General features: G+C 44.7%; 1 protein-coding gene across 2 annotated transcripts in view; it reads right to left on the reverse strand.

Annotated features, from left to right (window-relative positions):
- The window catches only part of CNKSR2 (connector enhancer of kinase suppressor of Ras 2), a 1,535,139-nt gene that overhangs the window by 378,535 nt on the left and 1,136,514 nt on the right, over positions 1 to 20,090 (reverse strand). For both annotated transcript variants that reach the window (XM_078656116.1, XM_078656115.1), the window contains one exon: positions 8,906 to 8,977. In XM_078656116.1, coding sequence (XP_078512242.1) covers positions 8,906 to 8,977 — 72 coding nt within the window. The remainder of the gene's footprint in view (positions 1 to 8,905; positions 8,978 to 20,090) is intronic.

Consider the following 20,090-nt stretch of genomic DNA (forward strand, 5'->3'; position numbering starts at 1 on the left):
CCCAAACATCCGTCTGCTTCCGGTCTCCTTCGCCATCTTCACTGACTCACAGTAGATCAGCGTATACATTTCAATTTGCTTTATGCACAAAATCAGCTCTTACTTGGGACCTAGGCACCTGCAAAAACTGATGATTTCCTACCTCCACCCTGCACCTTATGCTAGAGCAATCATCTACTTTTGGCAGTCCCCAAAATGAAACTCACCCCTATAGGCGTCTGCTCATTCTTTTTTTGGACCCCAGGCTAGTGGAACTTCCTCTCCGAGTCTTTGAGATGTTGTGCTTCCTTATTCAGCTTCTGTAAGGAACTGAAGACCTGACTGTTTTAGTGCTCTCCTCTAAGCTGCTTTACCTGTCCTCCATGCACTGGGAGAGTCCTAGTGTTAGCTATGCGCTATTCAAGAATCCAATTATAATAATAATAACAACCCCATATTCAATGGAACACTCTCACCCTGCCATTCTCTAAGGGAGGGTTTGAGGCGCCAATTATGAAATTGTACTATTTTGGCACCCAAGCACATTATGTCATTCATTGGTACAAACCTACTCCATTCCTTCCACATTTGTCAGTAGAGCAGGGATATATGGCACCTACTCCCCTATCCTTTTACTTGCTGTCCTTATCAGCTTTAACAAAATTAGTACACTCCACAGTCGCATGTGCCTCTAATGCTTGGCATAGGCTGGCCTGAAAACTAGGCAAATTGTTGCTTTATTGCCAGCTTGTTCTGCTCTCTTTTATCCACTACTGCCGGTCACACACAAGAAAGCCTGAAGACAATTACTCCAGAAACTTGTATTTCAACATTGGGGGGGATCTCTATCGAGAGATCTCCTTTATGTCCTCTATTGATTTTTTTAGTGGAGGGTCGCCATCCCCATTGGACATATTTCAGTGGATCAGGATATAATGTGAAAACTGTCACCCAGGACTACCCTCATTAACTGCCTAGTTTAGATACCTTACTTCAGTTTGAAAATTCACAACATCTAGGTGCATACTGAGGCCTCTTACACTTGGGGACAGACACAAGCCCAGTGGTAAGTGGATAGAGGGACCACCCTTACTGATGATCAATGGTAATATTGCTGTGTATAAACAGGGAAGATTGCCTCCAGCAGCAGACTTCAAATTATTCACAATAAGTGTCTCCATAAAGTATACTAAACCCCCACTAGACTTCACCGTTACCGGCTCTGCCCACGTGACAAATGCACCTGATGTGGAATGGTTGAAGCAGATTTTCTTCTCCTTGCATGTGAATGTGGACCAATGCAGTCTTTTTGGGGATAGGTTTCCACAGCACTCACTGCAATAATAGTTAAAGATCTGACAGTCACCCCTCTCGTGGCTTTCTTGGGGCATACAGGGGAGGTCGAAGCAAGTATCAAGAAGTATTTGGCACCCTCCTCTTGGTGCAGCAAAGCTTTAATTGATGATGGGGCATGGGGGAGTGCAATTCTAGGAATGGCAATCTGACCTAATTTATTGTAATGACCAATTGTCGTTATGTGGTAAACTGTTACCTCCTCGATCTCGACCCAGAGACATATGGGATCTGTTGCATAACTATCTGTTAACCCATCCTTGGGATGCCGGAGATGAGGTGGAGTTGGCAACTTGAGAACTGAACTTATACCCTGTGATGACAATTACACTTTTTGCCTCACTACCTTTATATCCATGTATATACTATTCTTTGATTGGATGCCGAATTAGTGGGAATATTGCTATGGTATGTTCCTACTAACCTGCGAAGTATGGTCCATTTTGATCTTCTAATATGATGCCGAGCAGTGTGGAAGGTATTTACCATGGGTATGTGATAAGTTGTCTTTTTTTCTCTTAGTATCTAAGAGGGCATTTTTATTGTTATTATTGATTAACAAAACTCAATTTAAAAAATAAATAAAAAATAAATCAACACTTTTTAAAAATCTCCTCAACCTTATTCTCTAAAAACCCACTATCTCCCTACTAAAAAAGCATAAAACCATTTTTCATATACATTATTATAATGAAAAATACAAATTTCAACAATTTCATAACTAAAAAGTTATCTTACTAAAACACAAATAGAAAAAATAACAAACATATATAATTAAACACACTACAATAATTTACATATAAGTTAACACTTACAATTTATATGACATAAAATGATATTTTGTACATTGACATTTTTTACAACTATATTAAGCAGCAGTTAAAACAATATATTTACTTTTGATATTCCTGTCAACGATATTTCCGATATTCTTTACACAATCTTTTAGTATCATGATATTTTTGTTTCTGATATTTTGTCCAAATACCTTCTCAGTCACCATTGGTGTGCTACCTTGGAATTTGGGTAGAAATATCTTGACATTTTGGATTGAAATTTTGGCCCCATACTTACACTAAGCTTACAGACAGAGGGCCAAATTTAGATCCCTGCAGAGGGCAATAATCCCTCACAAACATGACGCAGATCCTCTCCACCATATTGCGATCCCTTTATATCCTAGGGAGATCGTAATATGACGGATAGTATATCAATCGCGTTTGTAATGGGGTATTCCATCTGCTGAGACTAAATAAGATCCACAATTTGTGTGTTCGAGAAGTACACTGTGGAATGTTTTCAGTTAGTTCCTGACTTGTGCATATTCCTTGTAGCTGGCTTAAGCCACAGTCATTGGGCCTGATTCACAGAGGTAAACTTACACTTTTGTGTAAGTTTACTACTTTTCGGTATTCTCGAAGGCAAACTTAGACCAAAAGTCTAACTTTACAACTTTTAAGTATTTACAAAGGTAAGTTACAAGTAGTAAAGTTAGAATTTCTGTCTAAGTTTACCTTTGTGAATACCGAAAAGAAGTCATTTTAGACTTTTGGTCTAAGTTTATAATTGTGAATACCAACAAGCAGTAAAGTAAGACTTTTGGTATAAGTTGACCTTTGCGATTACCAAAAAGTAGTAAAGTTAGACATTTTGGACTGTTAACCTTTGTGAATATCGAAAAGTGGTAACATTAGATTTTTGGTCTAAATTTACCTTTGTGACTATCGAAAAGTAGTAAATATACACAAAATTGTTAGTTTACCTAATCTTTTCTTTAAGTGTCAGCAGGATTGTAGGCAAGTTTTCTATCAGGGGAGAACTAAAACAAAGGCACAATAGTGGTAGAGCATTCCCGACTTAACTACCACTCTGCCTCCTAGGGATAACATCTCCAAGGGACAATGGAGCAGGGAAAGCAGAGAAATTTCCTTAAACTTCAAAAGACCCTCTGTCCCAATCCCACTATCCCGGAGTATGGTCCACTACAAAGGACTTCATGTAGAGAGGCACTTCAATTCTCATTGCTGTCTGTGGCTTTCTCCAAACTCCATATTATGTACCACTTTGATTAGGAAAATCAACATAGATTCTTGGGCTGCCACAGTAACATAGCAAGCTCACTCCTCACCCTTTCAATTGTACATGTCTGCTTCACTTGTGTGACACCTATGCCCCATATGAATGGAATGAAGGACCTTGTTGCAAGTGCGGACAGACCAATTTAAAAATTGGAGAGAGGGCAGTATATAACCATCCCTGACAAGCAACAGGTAAAAAGACCTTTTGTGCCACCAGAATCTTTTGTTCCTACCAATGCCCACTTTTACAGCTCTATGAGCTGAGGATAGTCACGGTCAGTAAAAGGAGGGCAAACTTTGCATGGTTTTTCAAACTACAGAGCACTGCTTGATTGCTATGTTCCCACATAAAAGTAAAAAGAAATAACATAAATGTGCACAGGATAACTTGAGGCAGGGACCCATGCTATCCAAAGCCATGCAAGGGACCTTTTCTATTCCAACATAGATGATCCGTACCAGCTGCCCCACAGATAAATGCCCTAATGTGTTCAGTTATCACAAGCTACACATAAGTATCTCACTGAGATTGTAGGTGCAGTGGAATATCTACCTAATACCTGCCATATTTCAAGCGTTTTATTTTTTCACTATTTTAGGGTGGGGACTAACTAATGTTTGTACACTTTCCACTAACCAATACCATGACAAAGAAGAGTACCAGGTTACATATGGAAAACGTAACTGCAAATTGGGCTTATATTGTATTTGGACACCTAATGAACAGAAGGAGTCCTGCCCAACAGGGGGAATACCAAGTAACCATAGGGAATTGAAAATACTAGGTAATATAGAGTATTGATGGGATGTGACCTTAGGAGTTCAGAGGAAACGTCACCTGGCAGTCTATACAACTCATGAGTACACTTGCAGATTAACCCCTTAAAGCTCAAACCCCAAGCCATGGTATCTTCCTCCTTTGCCCATAACTTCAAGTGAAGGAAAGGACTCAAAGGCATATACTGGCCAACCTCCACTGATGTACAGGAGTGCACATATAGGGCCATGGTGTTGTGTAGTTTCTTTATATCCTATACAGGATCTGCACGTTTGGATAACATAAACTGTGGGTTTGGTGGCAGACTGGTCCCAAGCATCCCCACTGGATATGTTAACCTGTTGGCATAAGCAAGCTCACAGTGGCACTATAATCTCCTCTTATCGGGGAGAGAATAGTTTCTATCAACCTCAGAACATGACAACCCTGATCCCCCAGGATTGTGGAAACAATATACTACTTTTCGCTCAGTCACTCGTGCTCACTTAGTCTGTCTCAGAGATGCACAGGCGTTTCAATAAGTATTTATTGAACAGTAGTTATTTTAGTGTAGAATAGATTTGCTGTAACAACCAGCAGACAGTAGCAAAGATATATGGTTAGCAGTACTACGAAAGTAAAGGGATGGTACAATTCTTCCATCTTGAAGTAATCATGAATATATACAAGTACATGAAACACATGATAATAAAGTGTGTACTCCTAAGATGCCTCCCTAACTAGATGTACTAAATGTACCTAGCATCTGTGTAGGTGTTATGCCAAGAATCCCTGTAAGGTCTAGTCAACCCCATTACCTGAGTAAGGAGAGAATATGGGACCCAGTCTGGTCTCGAGTTGGACACCCAGCGAGGGATGTTACACCACTGCTAGCAGGAGCGTCTGCATGCATGAACCTCAGCGTCTCTGGTCAGTGTGTTAGCTGGGAAGTCACGGTCTCCTCTGTCTGACTATGCAAGACATGATGTATATATACCCCACAGGCCTCCCCAGGGGTCCTACCTTGCTGTGTTACTGTGTCGGCCTAAAGGATGATGTCGGGCCTGAACTTTAACATAGATATTATACAGGGGATGGTAGTCCTGCTGTGCTTCCAAGAAGCCTCATGCATAATGTATGAATATCGAACCAGGGAAACACCCGCATTCTGAATACAGTGTCATATCTAGGTAAAAGCTCAGTGCCTAAGAACTGTTATGTATGTAATGTAGGGAAGAATATAGGTGAAAGGTTGTGATGTTTACCTATGCCTATATAAGGTACCTATATGGAATATAACAATGGGACTGTGGTAACCCTGTTCACACCTCTCATAAATGCCTATTAAGTCCTACACAGTCTAATCCATCTATTGTCTCTTCTTCAGGAGCACAGACAATAATACATGAATTCTCTCCTTACCTCTCCATAGATTATTCTATCAAGCCATCCCAAGCTACATCAGTTTCACTTCTGCTTCAACAAGAGATAGGGGAGCCACATGAGTCACAGGGTCTTTTTCACTGTCAGATCCTGCCTTTCCAGCACCTTCCAGATATTATAGAAACCTAATGATGGGGAGCTTTCTCTGATTCAAGGTGTGCATGCTTAACATGAGTGACATGAGGTTATCAGTCTTATATCCTTCCCTTCTAATATCCCTCTGTAGTGGGATCATGCTGATTCTCTAAGAGGAGAAAGGTGAATGTGCTCCATAGTTCTTTAAACCATTCAAGAGATTTTCTCCTGAAGCCTTAGTCCTAGGCACAGGATATCTCTTTGCTATCTCTGCCTCCTCCTTTATGTTTTTAAAGACTAGGCATTGGCTTGCAAGTCTCACTAAATAGTTAGAAGTATGTTTGGGATGGGTTGTTGCTCCTTTGCACAACCACCCAAGTGCGACAGCTGCATTTTGAGTGCATCACAGGTGGTCACACATAGTGGAGATGCCAAAATAGTACATTCAAAGGGCAGTTTCCTAACTGACCATTATACAACCTGGACAAGCATGTCTGAAGCCATCAAGTACATCTAGTCACCAAAAAGAATAGTCCGCAACCAACAATGAAAATGCAACTGCAGGGACAATGTTTTGTGAAATCACCATGTATAGGGATGATAAAGCCTCAGGTGCCAAAAGCCCACTGGCAGTCCTTGTACCACCTGAATAATGTCGGCCAAGCTTGTCATATGTGAATGTCTAGCAGATTTGGGTGCCTATGCTTCTATTGTTGAGCCATTGACAGACATAAATACATGGTTGATCCCTAGGATTCAGCTGTTTTAAAGAGCCCTGTTTCCAATCTTACATAATATCTAAGTTGGCCACTATTAAATATGATATTCACTGAAAGAGCATGCCAAAGTAAGAGCTCTCTATGTGGAGATTCAATTTCCTACTCAAAGTGTGTGGCATTCACTTGATATAATATTCACCAATCAAATTAGAACAAATGCCAACACAAAGTACCAAAAAGTTCAATTCTAGCAAAGCGTCTGGGATACCAAATGACTGAGATATCACTCAATGCTATAAGAAAGTGTTTGGGGTAAACCAACACTTACTCGTCCTCTGAAATCTCTTGCATGATGCCCAGTGTAACACCATCAACAGATCTGCCGCCTCAGATCATAACTCGGGTGTGCCATTTGTGGCAACTGAAATTTAATCTGCCCAAAGAAATAGATTCACTGTACCATGAAAAGCCCTGGATGGGAAAAACCATGAACTTGAGAGAAAATATAACAACATACTACTAATAAAGGCATACATAGAAGCCATGTGTGGAAAGGTAAAACATACTGGAAACAAATAAGCTATCATCAATAAAACCAAAGATTATACAAACCTGGCGAATTACCGACTACAATTAAGTTCCTTTGCCACCCCATGATGCAGGATGCATGCAATGATGGCAGCACATATTTTGGTTGAAAAATATATCCCCACTATATATGTACCAAGCTCATCAACAATCACTGTAAACCGTCTACCCAAGAATCTACATCCCCTTCTCAACAAGTTGTCTAAGCATATATTTTAAAAACCACTAAATAAAGACGACCCTAGATAAAGCTATGCACTGCCCCTAACAAATTCCAAACTCAATACGGTCCTATCATCCATCAACAATGGAATTTTCCACAGAATTGATCAATGATTATGCATCTTTACATTTATTCAGTAACAGCCTAAAACTCAGCACGTTTGTTCACAGATACCATTTGCGGGCTATACAAAGTGTTCATGTCAATGCCTCCTTAAATCCACAAAGTATGACTAGAGGTACTACAGTAATCTTGTCTCAGTGCCCAACAAATACATACAGAAATCATATGGATCAGCACCCCATCAACACCTGTTGGCTGTTATTTTTCTTTTAGTTTGCAAACAATTTTTCAAAATAAAAATGAAAAAATCACTGAGTACCGTCCTCCTTGTACTTACTTAAATCGGGTTTTAACCATATAATTTCATATGATAGTGACGTCGCAACCCCATCAAACAAGTTAAATTCGATAGATGATATGTGGTTTAATGTAATGCATAACACCTTTGAACAATTCTGGCATTGTAGCCAATGACACTTAGCAGGTAGGGGTTTTGCGCCCAAACAGGCAGTATTCAAATTAAAACTATAAACCTCACAATACAACATGCTGTTGGCTGAAAAGCCAGGAATGATACACGTTATTACATGCAGGACCACTGAAATTTCGTGGCAGTAGAGAACCAAAAATAAAGCAACCGGATTGGCAAACTATTGCAGTTAGGAAAGGCAAGATATGCTGCATAATTTAGCACAATCTCTAGCAGTATTATTTCCTTATTTTAATGTTCTAGGCACTAATAAATTTGTCATAGAAAATTGCACCACATTCCTACTAGTTCAACACCTGAACACAGTTATAAGCAACTGAAAGGTGACTCTTTAAACTTGGCAAAGAATCTGTCACTTCTCGGAATTACATGTACCCCTTTTTCTTTAATGATATTTGATCTGTTTTTGATCTGTTCGAGCAAGAAATTAACTTTTTTTTTGGTGAAATTTTCAATTTATACAAATGTTCCCATTATGTGGCAAATAAGAAAAATCCCTGATTAGGCTCAAAAAGCTGAAACTCATTTTTTCAGTAGCTATCATTATAAATAATAGTGCCAATTGGCAGAATCCTGAAACACACAATAAAAATACAAATTTAGATCCTGACTTTCTGATTCTTTTTCTAGTAGGCAATTAAAGGTTACATAACCCAGTGAGTGAGAGAGCACAGAGAGCCTGTCAAACGTAGATGGGAGCAGCTGATGAGCTAACATTATCACTACTTGGTTTAAAAAATCGGGCTGCTAAAAAGATATTTACCAGAACAATGCCAGCAGCTAAAGTGTCTAAAGAGACTCAGCTAAAAGAACACAATTGTGCTGCCACCGATCTTCTTGAGCGCATGCTCAACCTAGAGGCTGATGTTAATTAGGTTGAGCGCCTGTGTTAAACAAATGCAGCACGTGCTTCCCAACGAGGGCCATCTGTGGAGTCCCACGAGCGCCTGAGCAAATATTTTGCAAATCTGGGCCCTTAGTTTTCTTTACTTGAGATACATCTGTAAATGAAGCACAGAACTTTGCATGTGATAACAATCATAATTTGCTAGGAGAAGAAACAGCTCTTTCTGTGGTAGGATCGGGCAATAATGCCGAGTGAAAAAGGGGAGTTTTTGTTTTGCCCGCCATCTTTACCTGTTCATGTCATCTAGATTGTCAGCAGCAAAGTAAAAGCTCTTGATCTTTGGATGGCAGGCCTTAAAAGCGCTGTGAAAATAAATCATACAAACAGAAGAAAAACAGTTGTCAGACAAGTATCTGTATATTCAAAAACAACACAAGTGCCATTTGAAGGTAATACAATATAATTAAAATATATTTGTACGTTGTATGAGGTCAAAAAGTTTGATGCAAGTGGAGTGCAACTATTAAACCAATGACAAATAATAATAACAAACATGAATAATGCATTTTTATGTGTACATTAAGGCATGCTCATTTGTCATGGATTTTGAAGATTTTTATCAGAAGTTGGTAAACAGGCTGCTCCTCTTATTTGGTTCAAAATAACTTGGTGGGTCAAATGACTATATGAAACACAGACATTAAATATGCAGTTCAAAAAGATGCATACATTTGTTCAGAGCCATTCATTAATGTCATAAAATGACAAAAACGTCTGGTAACGGACTTTCTAGGAAAAACTTCTATTTCGGTTAAAAAACATGAAAAGCAAAATACAGTGTATTCGGTACAAATCGAAATTTGACAAAGGAGCTTAAAAACCAGTAGCTTGGGGCGTGGCCGGCGATCCACCAAGATGGCCGCGATCTAGTGAGGCTTCGAGGTTGAGACCGATTCCCCACATTTATCCGGCCAGTAATCCTGCTCCAGAGTAACCCAGACTGAAAGACCCTGAGGCGGAGGTGAACCGACGTGCATCGGCCCCGCTCCGAGCTCTCTGCGACATCGGAGCCCGGAGCTGCATCGTGCGCGAGTTTGCGGCCTACAACCGCGCCAAAAGCACCGGCCTTGATTTAGGATGGCCGCCGGCGGAGCACCATCGATTGCCGGAGAGTGACATCGCGGAGCGGAGCTGAGGCGTCTGGAGGCGGGTGAGTGTTGTGATGGCTCCCCCCCCCCCGCCCGGCTTCGCCCCCCAGCAAGCATAGAAGCAAGACTGCTGCTCCCCTCCAGCTACACTCCTGAATAGCTGTGACCGGGAACCCGAGGGTCCCCCGCTAGTACCGGGAACTGCCAGGGCCGGGCCCACGCCCTTTGCGGCCCACTGAGACGCGCAGATACCGGGCACACTCCTGATCTCCCACCGACTGTCTGGGCCCACTCCTGAATTTGGGCCCCCCCTGGCGAGACGGACCAGGCGCCTGGTGACTTGAAGACCACTGCTGGAGCCTGTGACTGGTGTCCCCACAGGGCGCCCTGACGACGTGTGCAGTGAAGGGGGCGACGAGTGGCGCAGCTAGGGAGGCGATCACCGGACATTCTCTGTTTCGGGCCTGGTTTCCTTGATTGGAGGTACGACCCATCAACTGCGCACCCACTCACTTTCTCCAGTGTGACCCGAGGCAGCACTCCTCACTAACCCACGATGAGCGGCAGGGGTAATCGTGGGACCCAGCAGAGCAAGCTAGACAAATTTGCTTATGCCAAAGACTTTCCCCCACTGACGGAGCAAAAGAGGACCAGCGCTAAGGGTGCAGAGGGTGGCGCTATCCCTGCTATAACGCTGGAGGACATCATGGCGGCCCTGAACCAGGTATAAACTACGGTTGGTTCAATCTCGACGGATGTCACACTTTTGCGGGCAGACTTACAAAAGATGTCATCGAGGGTCACTGCGGTGGAACAGGTCACAACGACACTTACCTCAGACACTGCGTCGCTGCTAAAACGAGTGGCGCAATTGGAGGATGACAACAAATTCCTGGCAGACAAGATGGACGAACAAGAAGGGCGCTCTTGGCGCAATAATATTCGCCTTATTGGCCTGCCAGAATCGGAAGGGGGGCCTGCCACGGACCTGTATGTAGAGGACCTCGTGAGAAACGTGCTGCAACCAAAAGGCCTCTCCAAGTTTTTCTCGGTGGAGCGGGCGCAAAGGGTCCCGGGGGGGCGTCCACGCCTCGGGGCGCGACCGAGACCTGTTATAGCGCGCATATTCAATTTCAGAGATCGCGATGCCATCCTACAAACGGCGAGGGTCGCGCCGCCCATACGGATTAAAAATTCAGAAATTTCAATTTTCCCGGACTACACGCTGGCGGTGGCGGCAAGACGGAGAAGTTTCATTGAGGTGAAAAAGACATTGAGGTCTCGCGAATTGCCCTATTCCATGCTCTTCCCGGCGCGCCTCAGGGTGGTGGCTGATAAAAAGACCTGGTTCTTTGATACTCCGGAGGAGGCGCACGACTGGCTCGAAGGGTGGCGTCCGGCGGAAGGCTCTGGAAGACAGAACAGTAGGCGCAGAAGACAAGGACAAACCGACGAGCCTGACATGACTGAGCAAGAGGAGAAGAACGAGACCGACCTGGCCGCAGACTCTGGGGAATGACTCCTGCTACCTCAAGGGAAGTACTTCTCTTTTTCCTCTGTGAACTATGGCCGGTGACCCGAACTTTTTCCGGATGGGGTTCACCTCCCTTACTAACCTACTGAGACTTTTGCGAATGAGCTGGGACTTTGGAACTGTTGGGGTCTATCTGGTCCTCCTTGGACCTTCACCCCCCCCTATGCTCTTGTAAGCAACGTTGTTTTTTGGCAGGGACATTAAGCACTCTGCTGAGTTGGGGTGGCGGGCAGTTTGGAGTCCGCGTAGCAGGGAGGCAGGGAGGGGGGAGGGAAGGGAGGGGTGTTTTTTTGTTGTTCTTTATGTTTTATGTTACTGCGATACACCGATCTACATTGAGCGGCATGGTGTTTGGGATCACGGAAACTGTTTATTGTCTAATTAGCACACTGATCCATGATGATGGGGGTTGACACTCGCACTGTTCTACAGGACGGCGCGGCTAGTGTGACACCGTCCTTGTCTGTACTCTCCTGAAACGTCCGAGGCCTTGGTGACAAAATCAAGCGGGGTCTGGTCCTGAAATGCATTAAGAGGGAGGGGGCGGCAGTGATACTCCTACAGGAGACGCACCTCACTGGCACGGCCACGAAAGCCATGGATAGATGGGGTTTTCAGATGGTAGCCCACTCCGAGTTCACCGCTGGGTCCAGGGGAGTCGGCGTTCTGGTAAAAAAGCAATTCCCCCTACTCATACAGTCTGCTAGGTCGGACGCGGCGGGTAGATTTGCCGCAATACATGCACAGTGGGAGGGAAAACCCATTAATATTGTCTGTCTACATTCCACCTGCCTTACAGGCGGCGGCCCTATCAGATCTTAGCGCTTTCCTACTGTGGCTCCCTGAAGGAGATTTGCTTCTCGGGGGGATTTTAATTTGGTGGCTGATAGCTTGATGGATAGGGTCCCCCCAAAGTTAGCTCCAGCTGGTACAACACGATTGGGGGACTTCCTGACTGCTATGGGACTGGAGGACCTCTGGAGAAAATACAACCCCCAGGACCGCCAGTTCACCTACCACTCAAGCGTCCATAATAGTCTCACCAGACTTGACTATTTTCTTGGCTCACCGGGTGGTCCTGGCACTGTGCTCAAGGTAGAAATACGACCACGACGCATCTCAGATCACTCTCCATTGCTAATTACCTATTCGCACCACCAGCCCACACGGCGTCGGATCTATCCAATCCGCGCTGCATACCTCCACAATTCTAAGATCAAGAGGGAGCTATGGGTGGGGACCAAACACTATTTCCGGGACAACGCCGGCTCGGTGTCCTCCGCTGCCACTCTGTGGGAGGCCTACAAGACAGTGGTTAGGGGACGTGCAATAGTTTCCATTACAACGCTTAAGCGGGAGGGGCGAGCGGAACTGTTAGCGCTAGAAACGGCGGTGGCTGAGGCAGAGGCAAGGCATGCGACGGACCCGAACCCTGCTACGGCGCACAATTTACGAGTAGCACAATATCGTCATAGAACACACCTGACAGAGGAAGTCAAGCTGCAACTGTCCGCCACACGACACAAAATTTACGAGGTGGGCGTCCTGATGATGGTCTCGTGGAATGACTATATGAGACCGAAACGTCGACGCTATTGACGCCTCTTTGTATATACTGTTTGTTCTTTTGTTGAATACTAACATTGTACAAAGTTGTAAATTAATGTATATATGGCTGATTTGTAAATATTACCCATATAACGTGTAAAAAGTGTCAAAGGCGTACTGCATGTGCAGAATGAAATGCAGTACAACTCTCTGTTGCCGTATGTGGAATAACTCCTATACAATATAAAAAAGTATATGGTTTGAAAAATCAACATAAAAAGTAAACATTTTGTTTGATACCTTTTGTCTCCTGAGTATTGTGATTTCAGGTTCACTTTTGTGACCAGTTAAAAATTATAAATAGTGTTAAACTATTCCTTTAGGAACACTTACTGTTTTGTTATTGAGGCAGAGGCAAGGCATGCGACGGACCCGAACCCTGCTACAGCGCACAATTTACGAGTAGCACAATATCGTCATAGAACACACCTGACAGAGGAAGTCAAGCTGCAACTGTCCGCCACACGACACAAAATTTACGAGGTGGGCGACAAAGCGGGCAAATTACTGGCTTGGCTGGACAGACGTGACTGACGGGACAGGTGGATAGCACAACTAACGTTGGAGGGAGGTGACCCCATTAGAGATCCCAGCACAATAGTACACATGCTTGAAACGGTGTACTCGTCGGCGTCCACGATATCGGAGGCTGAGGCGTACACCTACATTAAAGATCTCAAAATGCCCACATTGACCGAGGAAGAGGCTCAGGCCTTGGACGCAGACCTAACGACCGACGAGGTACAATTGGCGATAAAAGCCCTGCAGACGGGTAAGGCACTGGGACCAAATGGCATACCAGTTGACTTATACAAGCAACAGGCGGACACGCTTGCGCCGCATTTGCTGCGCATGTTCACGGAAAGCTTGGAGGCAGGGGAACTCCCATTAGATCAACGTACGGCCACTATTGTGGCTATCTTAAAACCAGGGAAACCAGCTGACCAATGTGCGTCGTACCGCCCGATTTCCCTCATCAACGCCGAGGCTAAAATACTCGCGAAACTGTTGTCGCAGCGCCTCACGTCCCATTTGCCCAAACTCATACATAAAGACCAGTCCGGCTTTATGCCCGGCAGAAACACGGCGCTCAATTTGCGAAGAGTACATGGTGTACTGGCGCGCGCGACGTATCTATTAGAACCTGCGGTGATACTGTCCCTCGACGCCCATATGGCGTTTGACACGGTCCACTGGACCTTCTTATTTGCAGTACTACGCCACTTTGGTTTTGGCCCGAAGTTCTGCTCCTGGATCCGTCTACTCTACGCGAGACCGATGGCGCATGTTGCTGCCAATGGCCATATCTCGGCGGACTTCCCATTGTCTAGAGGCACGCGCCAGGGTTGCCCACTGTCCCCATTACTGTTTGCCATGGTTCTTGAACCGTTGGCCGAATGGATAAGATGGGAGCCCACTATCAGTGGTATCCGATGGACGGACGAATGGGAAGACAGAATATCCCTGTACGCTGACGATGTTCTATTATATCTCACCTCTCCCAGACCGTCGATTAACACCCTTCTAGATGTACATACGGCCGAGCTTCCGGCTACTCGATCAACTGGTCCAAATCTACCATGTACGTACAGCGCGGTCCCGCACCGCGCTTGCCGGACACCTGCCCGTTGCGGACTTCAGCTACGGGGTTTAAATACTTAGGGATACACATCACAGCTGACCCTGCCGTTTTCCACACGCACAACCTGCAGCCCCCTCTTGATCGCTTCAAACGTGACATCCGACACTGGGAATCACTACCACTGACACTGCTAGGTAAGGCGGCCCTGTTCAAAATGATGGCCCTACCCCGCTTCCTCTACGTTTTAGAAAATACACTCTACCCTGTCCCTCCCGCGTACTTCAAAACCATCGCAGCGCAAGTCTCGGTGCTGCTATGGGGTACTAAGCCTGCACGTATAGCGCAAGCCAAGCTCACGCGCGGCTGGTACGACGGGGGCATAGCGCTCCCTGACGTCAACCTTTACTACTGGGCGTCACAGTTGAAGATCAATAACCAATGGCTTCATCTCCCCCAGTCTGAACCAGCTCTAAAGGCAGACAGGGCACAGTTGGGATTCTCTGGAATGCTGGCCCCCCTGTATGATAAATCATTACTCGCCGCGAAGTTCGGCCCACTACATCACACGCTCACCGTGTGGCACGCGGCGCTGAGCAGGTTGAAATGGCAGGGAGTACTGACACAGTTGACCCCGTTGTGGGACGTAAAACAGCCGGGAAAACTGAGACACTCCAAAGGCTTCGACCGCTGGGATGCTATCGGCATCTCGACCATTGCGATCTATGGCAGAAGGGGCAGGTGCTACCTTTTGAGACGCTACAACAACAATATGATCTGGCGCTGACAGAACGTTTCAGATACATGCAGGTACGTCATGCATTGACGACAGTGTTAAAGGCTGGCACAGCCATCCCGGAGGCGTCCCCGCTCGAGGACAGGCTACTGACTGACATAATGCCTTCAAAGGCAACATCTCTGACGTACAGGAAACTTGTAAACAATTTACCTGACCCTCTGGAGGCCCTGCGGGAGAAGTGGGTACACGACTGTGGTGACATTGATGACTCAGAGTGGCAGGAGGCGACTTCGTCTCCGAAGGAATTGGGCGTCCCATCACGTTTTCGCCTGGTGCAACTATGTATACTTCACAGATCATACTACACTAGGGACGCACTGCATAAGATGAAAAGGATTTCACACCCATACTGCCTGCGGGGATGTGGGGAAATAGGTAGCTTTTACCACACGATATGGGATTGCCCCCGAATTGCACACTACTGGGTTCAGGTGATGCGCACCATGTCTCAGTCAGAGGAACTCTCCATACTGCCTGACCCCAGGCATTGCCTTCTAAACATATGGGAACCCAATGACCTCACACGGTATGGGCAGAGCTGGATGACACTAGGTATGATGGTAGCAAAAAGAAATATAGCACAGAAGTGGGGTGGGGGGATGTCGCCATCAATATCGGCCTGGAAGTAAGATATGGACGCTGCGATGATTGCAGAACGGGCAGCGTTTCGAAATAGAGGTTGTCCCAAGAAATGGAATAGGATTTGGGGGGCGTGGAATAAGTACAGGGGAAACATCTGCGACCCACCTTCTGATACTGATAGCTCTAGCTCTGATTCGGAATAGTGCTTTGAAACTTCGATCTTTGTTGCCAACCCATGTTCTGATTGATAGTCAGAGATGCTCATGTGTTGATTATGTAATTCTGCTGGTTTCTGTTGACAAACTACTGTGCCTAAACTATTTTGTGTTTCTACATGACACTGTATCGCACTGTTTTAAAAATGCCATTAAAAATAATTCCCCCCCAAAAAAAACAGTAGCTTAAAAATAACCCCATCTAGTTTAAAATTTCAGTTCCCTCTTTTTCTGTACAAATCCTACAGCTAGTATCTACTTTAGCTAAAAAATAAGTTGTGTCATATTTTAAAACTCTCCGTGCCTTTACATATATGTTACTGCAAACCATTGAATCCATTTTCTTCTAAAATTGGCATATGCCGGGCAGAAGAATAAAATATGTGCAAGGTTTTCTATAAGGTCCAGAGTACATAAAGTGCAGTTGGTCTGTTTATTAACTATTTTGGCCAATTTCCACCTTGCCGTAAAGACTTTGCTTTGAAGAATATCAAAATGAAATTTCATATACAGTGTTTTTGCCAAGTGGGGTTGCACAATATCTAAATACTTTTCAAAATTTGGGTTTGGTTTAATTGTAAGAAATTGTATAGTTGACATTTCCAATCTAGGGTTCTGATGAAGAGTATTCAAAACATACTCCGAAGCTTCAAGTTTTTATTGAGTGTACAGTTAGTGTTTGCGTAGCACTCCAGAAAGAGTTGAAATCAACCTTTCCAAACCAATACTGGACATGACGGAAGCAGGGGAAGGTAGTGTGACTATCATGTCCCAGCAGTTCCCTTAGTCCCTCTGTATAATGTGCAAGTTCCTGCGCAACCCATAGTCACATCTGATAGAGCATAGGTCTCAAAACAGCAACATGCTCAATTATTTTGATATCAATATCCTGACAGGCGGGAATCAATGATGTGGACATGGTGAGGCATAATAACCTCTTATGAACTGGTTCTCGTTTAATGTGAGGTGGTTAAGGTTGTCTACACCACACAACTCAGCTCCATAAAGTGCTGCTGCTTTGGCCTTGTAGTTGTAGACCTCAAGGCCGGCGAGATCACTTTGGATAAAGTCGCTTGGTGCTTTTTGATAATAGCCATTGAACTACAGGAACTATTTATGTGTGGGAGGCATGATAGTCTGGAGTCCAGCATTATACCCAATTAGCTAAAATTGCTTACATGCCCTAGTTTTTGCTGCAGTACTGAAATGTTTTTTTCTAAAGTTCTTATGAGGTCAATTGCCATATATTTTGTTTTGCTAGAGTTTATTTCTAAACCTTTAGCTATACAATATTTGTTAAAACTGTTGAGTAGCTTTTGTAAGCCCCTTGAAGTCTGTGACAGAAGGATAATATTCTCTGCAAAAAGTAATGAAGGAACTGAGGCCCCACAGAACTTTGGAGAATCATGGGTACAGTCCTGCAAAAGCTTTACAACATCATTGACACAGAGTGAGAACAGAGTGGGTGCAAGCATGCATCCTTGTCCCACTCCTCTTTTTATAGGGATGGATTCCGTAAGTTCACCATGCAGGCCCTAGCGGATTTTAGCATATTTATCCTGGTGCAGTCTAATTATATGGAACAGAAGCTCATCAGATACCCCTTAGCTTTTTAGCAGGCCCTAGAAGACCTCTTGGGACAAGGTCAAACGCCACCTTTAGATTAATAAATGGGACATACAGATGCCCTCCCCTCAACATAATGTACTTCCAGAGGACATTAAGTCCTCCCGGCTGTTGCCTAGGTCTGTGAGAAGGTGGTCAATAAACAACTCACAGAATATGTTTAGTCTGAGGCACTTTTGCACCCAGCTCAATCATGGTTCCGGGCCTCCCACAGCACTGAGACTGTTTTAGCAGAGGTGGTTGAGGCTATCCGGGAGTGCCTTGACACTGGCGGGAGGGCAGCATTAATTTTGCTGAACCTCTCGGCGGCATTTGATACAGTTCCACATGCTCTTCTCTTGGCCCGTCTTGCAGAGATTGATGTATCTGAAGCAGTTTGGGGTTGGCTTAGGTCTCTCCTAGAGGAGAGGGTAGATTTGTCTCCCTCCTTGCTCCTCCTCCCCTCAGCTGGTTACTACTGGTGTCCCGCAGGGCTCTTCCCTTAGCCCGCTCCTCTTTAACATTTATGTTACGCCATTGATATATCTGGCAGAGGAACTCGGGGCTAAGGTGCTGGCCTATGCAGATGACACGCAGCTGTTGTTTACCTGGGACAAAACATCCTATTCCATCTCAGCGGAGCAACAGTGCTTAGTTTCCATCTTTAAATAGCTGGCCGATGCACAACTCAAGTGCAATGAACAAAAATCCGAGATTTTGCTCTATGGCAAGTTTCCAGCTGACTTTCGTGAGCAGCTGTGGCCTCCCGATTCTCCTCTTCCCCTCTCTTCGGGACAGCGCGCTAAAAACCTGGGAGTGTGGTTTGATGAGAGTCTCTCTTCTATGACACATGCTAAGAAACTGACCAGATGCTGTTTCGGCCTCCTCAAGACTCTGAGGAATTTCTTTCCACTCCTCCCGCAAGCAGCTAGAGAAACTGTCACATGCGCTCTGATTCTATCACGCTTGGATTATGCCAATGCCCTCTATGCTGGCGCCCCAGGCTACCTGTTTAAAAAACTCCAGGTGGTCCAAAACGCGGCGGCCAGATGGTTATTGGGCATTTCGACAAGGAACAGTGTGGCTCTCCAGTTGCGCTCTCTTCACTGGTTGCCTGTCACTGACAGGGTCAAGTTTAAATCTTTGGTGCTGGTATCTTCAGAGATGCTTTTCTTTTTACCTTCCTTCGTGTGCGCTCTGATCTATGTCCTTGCGCTTGGCTCGGATTCTGCGCTTTAAGCTCCAGAGGGTGGGTGGTAGCTCTTTTGTGGTGAAGGCAAGTGCAGCCTGGAATGCCCTCCTGCTTGCTTTGCGGTCCATTCGGGACCCAACTGTGTTCAAAAGAAAAATCAAGACTCACCTCTTTGTCTGATTGCTCCTCCCTGTTCTCCTCTGGCTCCGCGCCGGGACACTCACGAGTATCCGAGCGCGTTACAAATGGATATAACATAACATAACATAATAGGTAGAAAACCTGATCCACTCTACTGAAACTTGCCCTAAACCCTGCTAGATAGACTGTCAAGATGTTACTTTCATCCATTCAATCATTAAATTTTTTCAAGACCTGTCTGGCATATATTTATTGTATGATGGCTATAAGACTTATCGGTCTGTAGTTGCCAGGCTCCTGCCGGGTTCCTTTCTATAAATTAGAAAGATTACGGCCCGTCTCCATTTTGAAGGGACCGGAGCTCCCGAGGCCACTGCATTGCAGAGCAGATTGAAATAGGGTGCACATATGTCTTTATCATGCCTAAATAAGTCCCTTTGGATTTTGTCCAATCCTGGAGCTTTCCCCTGCCTAGTGGCTTCTGTAGCCTCCTTGTTTTTTCTAAACTAGATAGAGCTATGTATTCTCTACCACTGTTCAAGTAGTCATTAAAAAGCCCTTGTTGTTCTTAAGAATGCTCAATGGGCTCTGAATAAGGATCACAAATGTTGGGTGCAGGTACCTGGGTCTAAATAATGCTCACTGTGAGTTGATGAGTCTTTGCAACAATGCGCAACCATTTATCCAAAAGGTAGCTGCATCTTTGTATTTTACAATATGGATCATATTGTTCCAATTTTCCTCTTCCCAACTTCTTTTGTCTATAGCTAATGCTTTTTTATAATGGGTCCTGGCCTCTCATACAGCATTTTAGCTCTATGTCTTTTAAGCATTCAGTGGTGACTTCTTGTCCACTTGCCAATCCTTTGTGTGCCAAGGGCTACATGAGGAGTGCCTAGAAGATCCTGTCCTTCATTCTCTGGAGGCAAAGTAGTTAGGTATAATTTTTATTTCACAACCTGGGAGCAGTGGATTTCTAGGATAGGAATTTCAGAAGAAGGATAATCGATAAATGGACTCACTGCATCAGAAAAAGAATTATAGATGTTAGCCATAGTCTCCAGATTATTCA

This window comes from Lissotriton helveticus, chromosome 8, assembly GCF_964261635.1.
Source record: "Lissotriton helveticus chromosome 8, aLisHel1.1, whole genome shotgun sequence".
In the NCBI taxonomy this organism is placed as follows: Eukaryota; Metazoa; Chordata; class Amphibia; order Caudata; family Salamandridae; genus Lissotriton; species Lissotriton helveticus.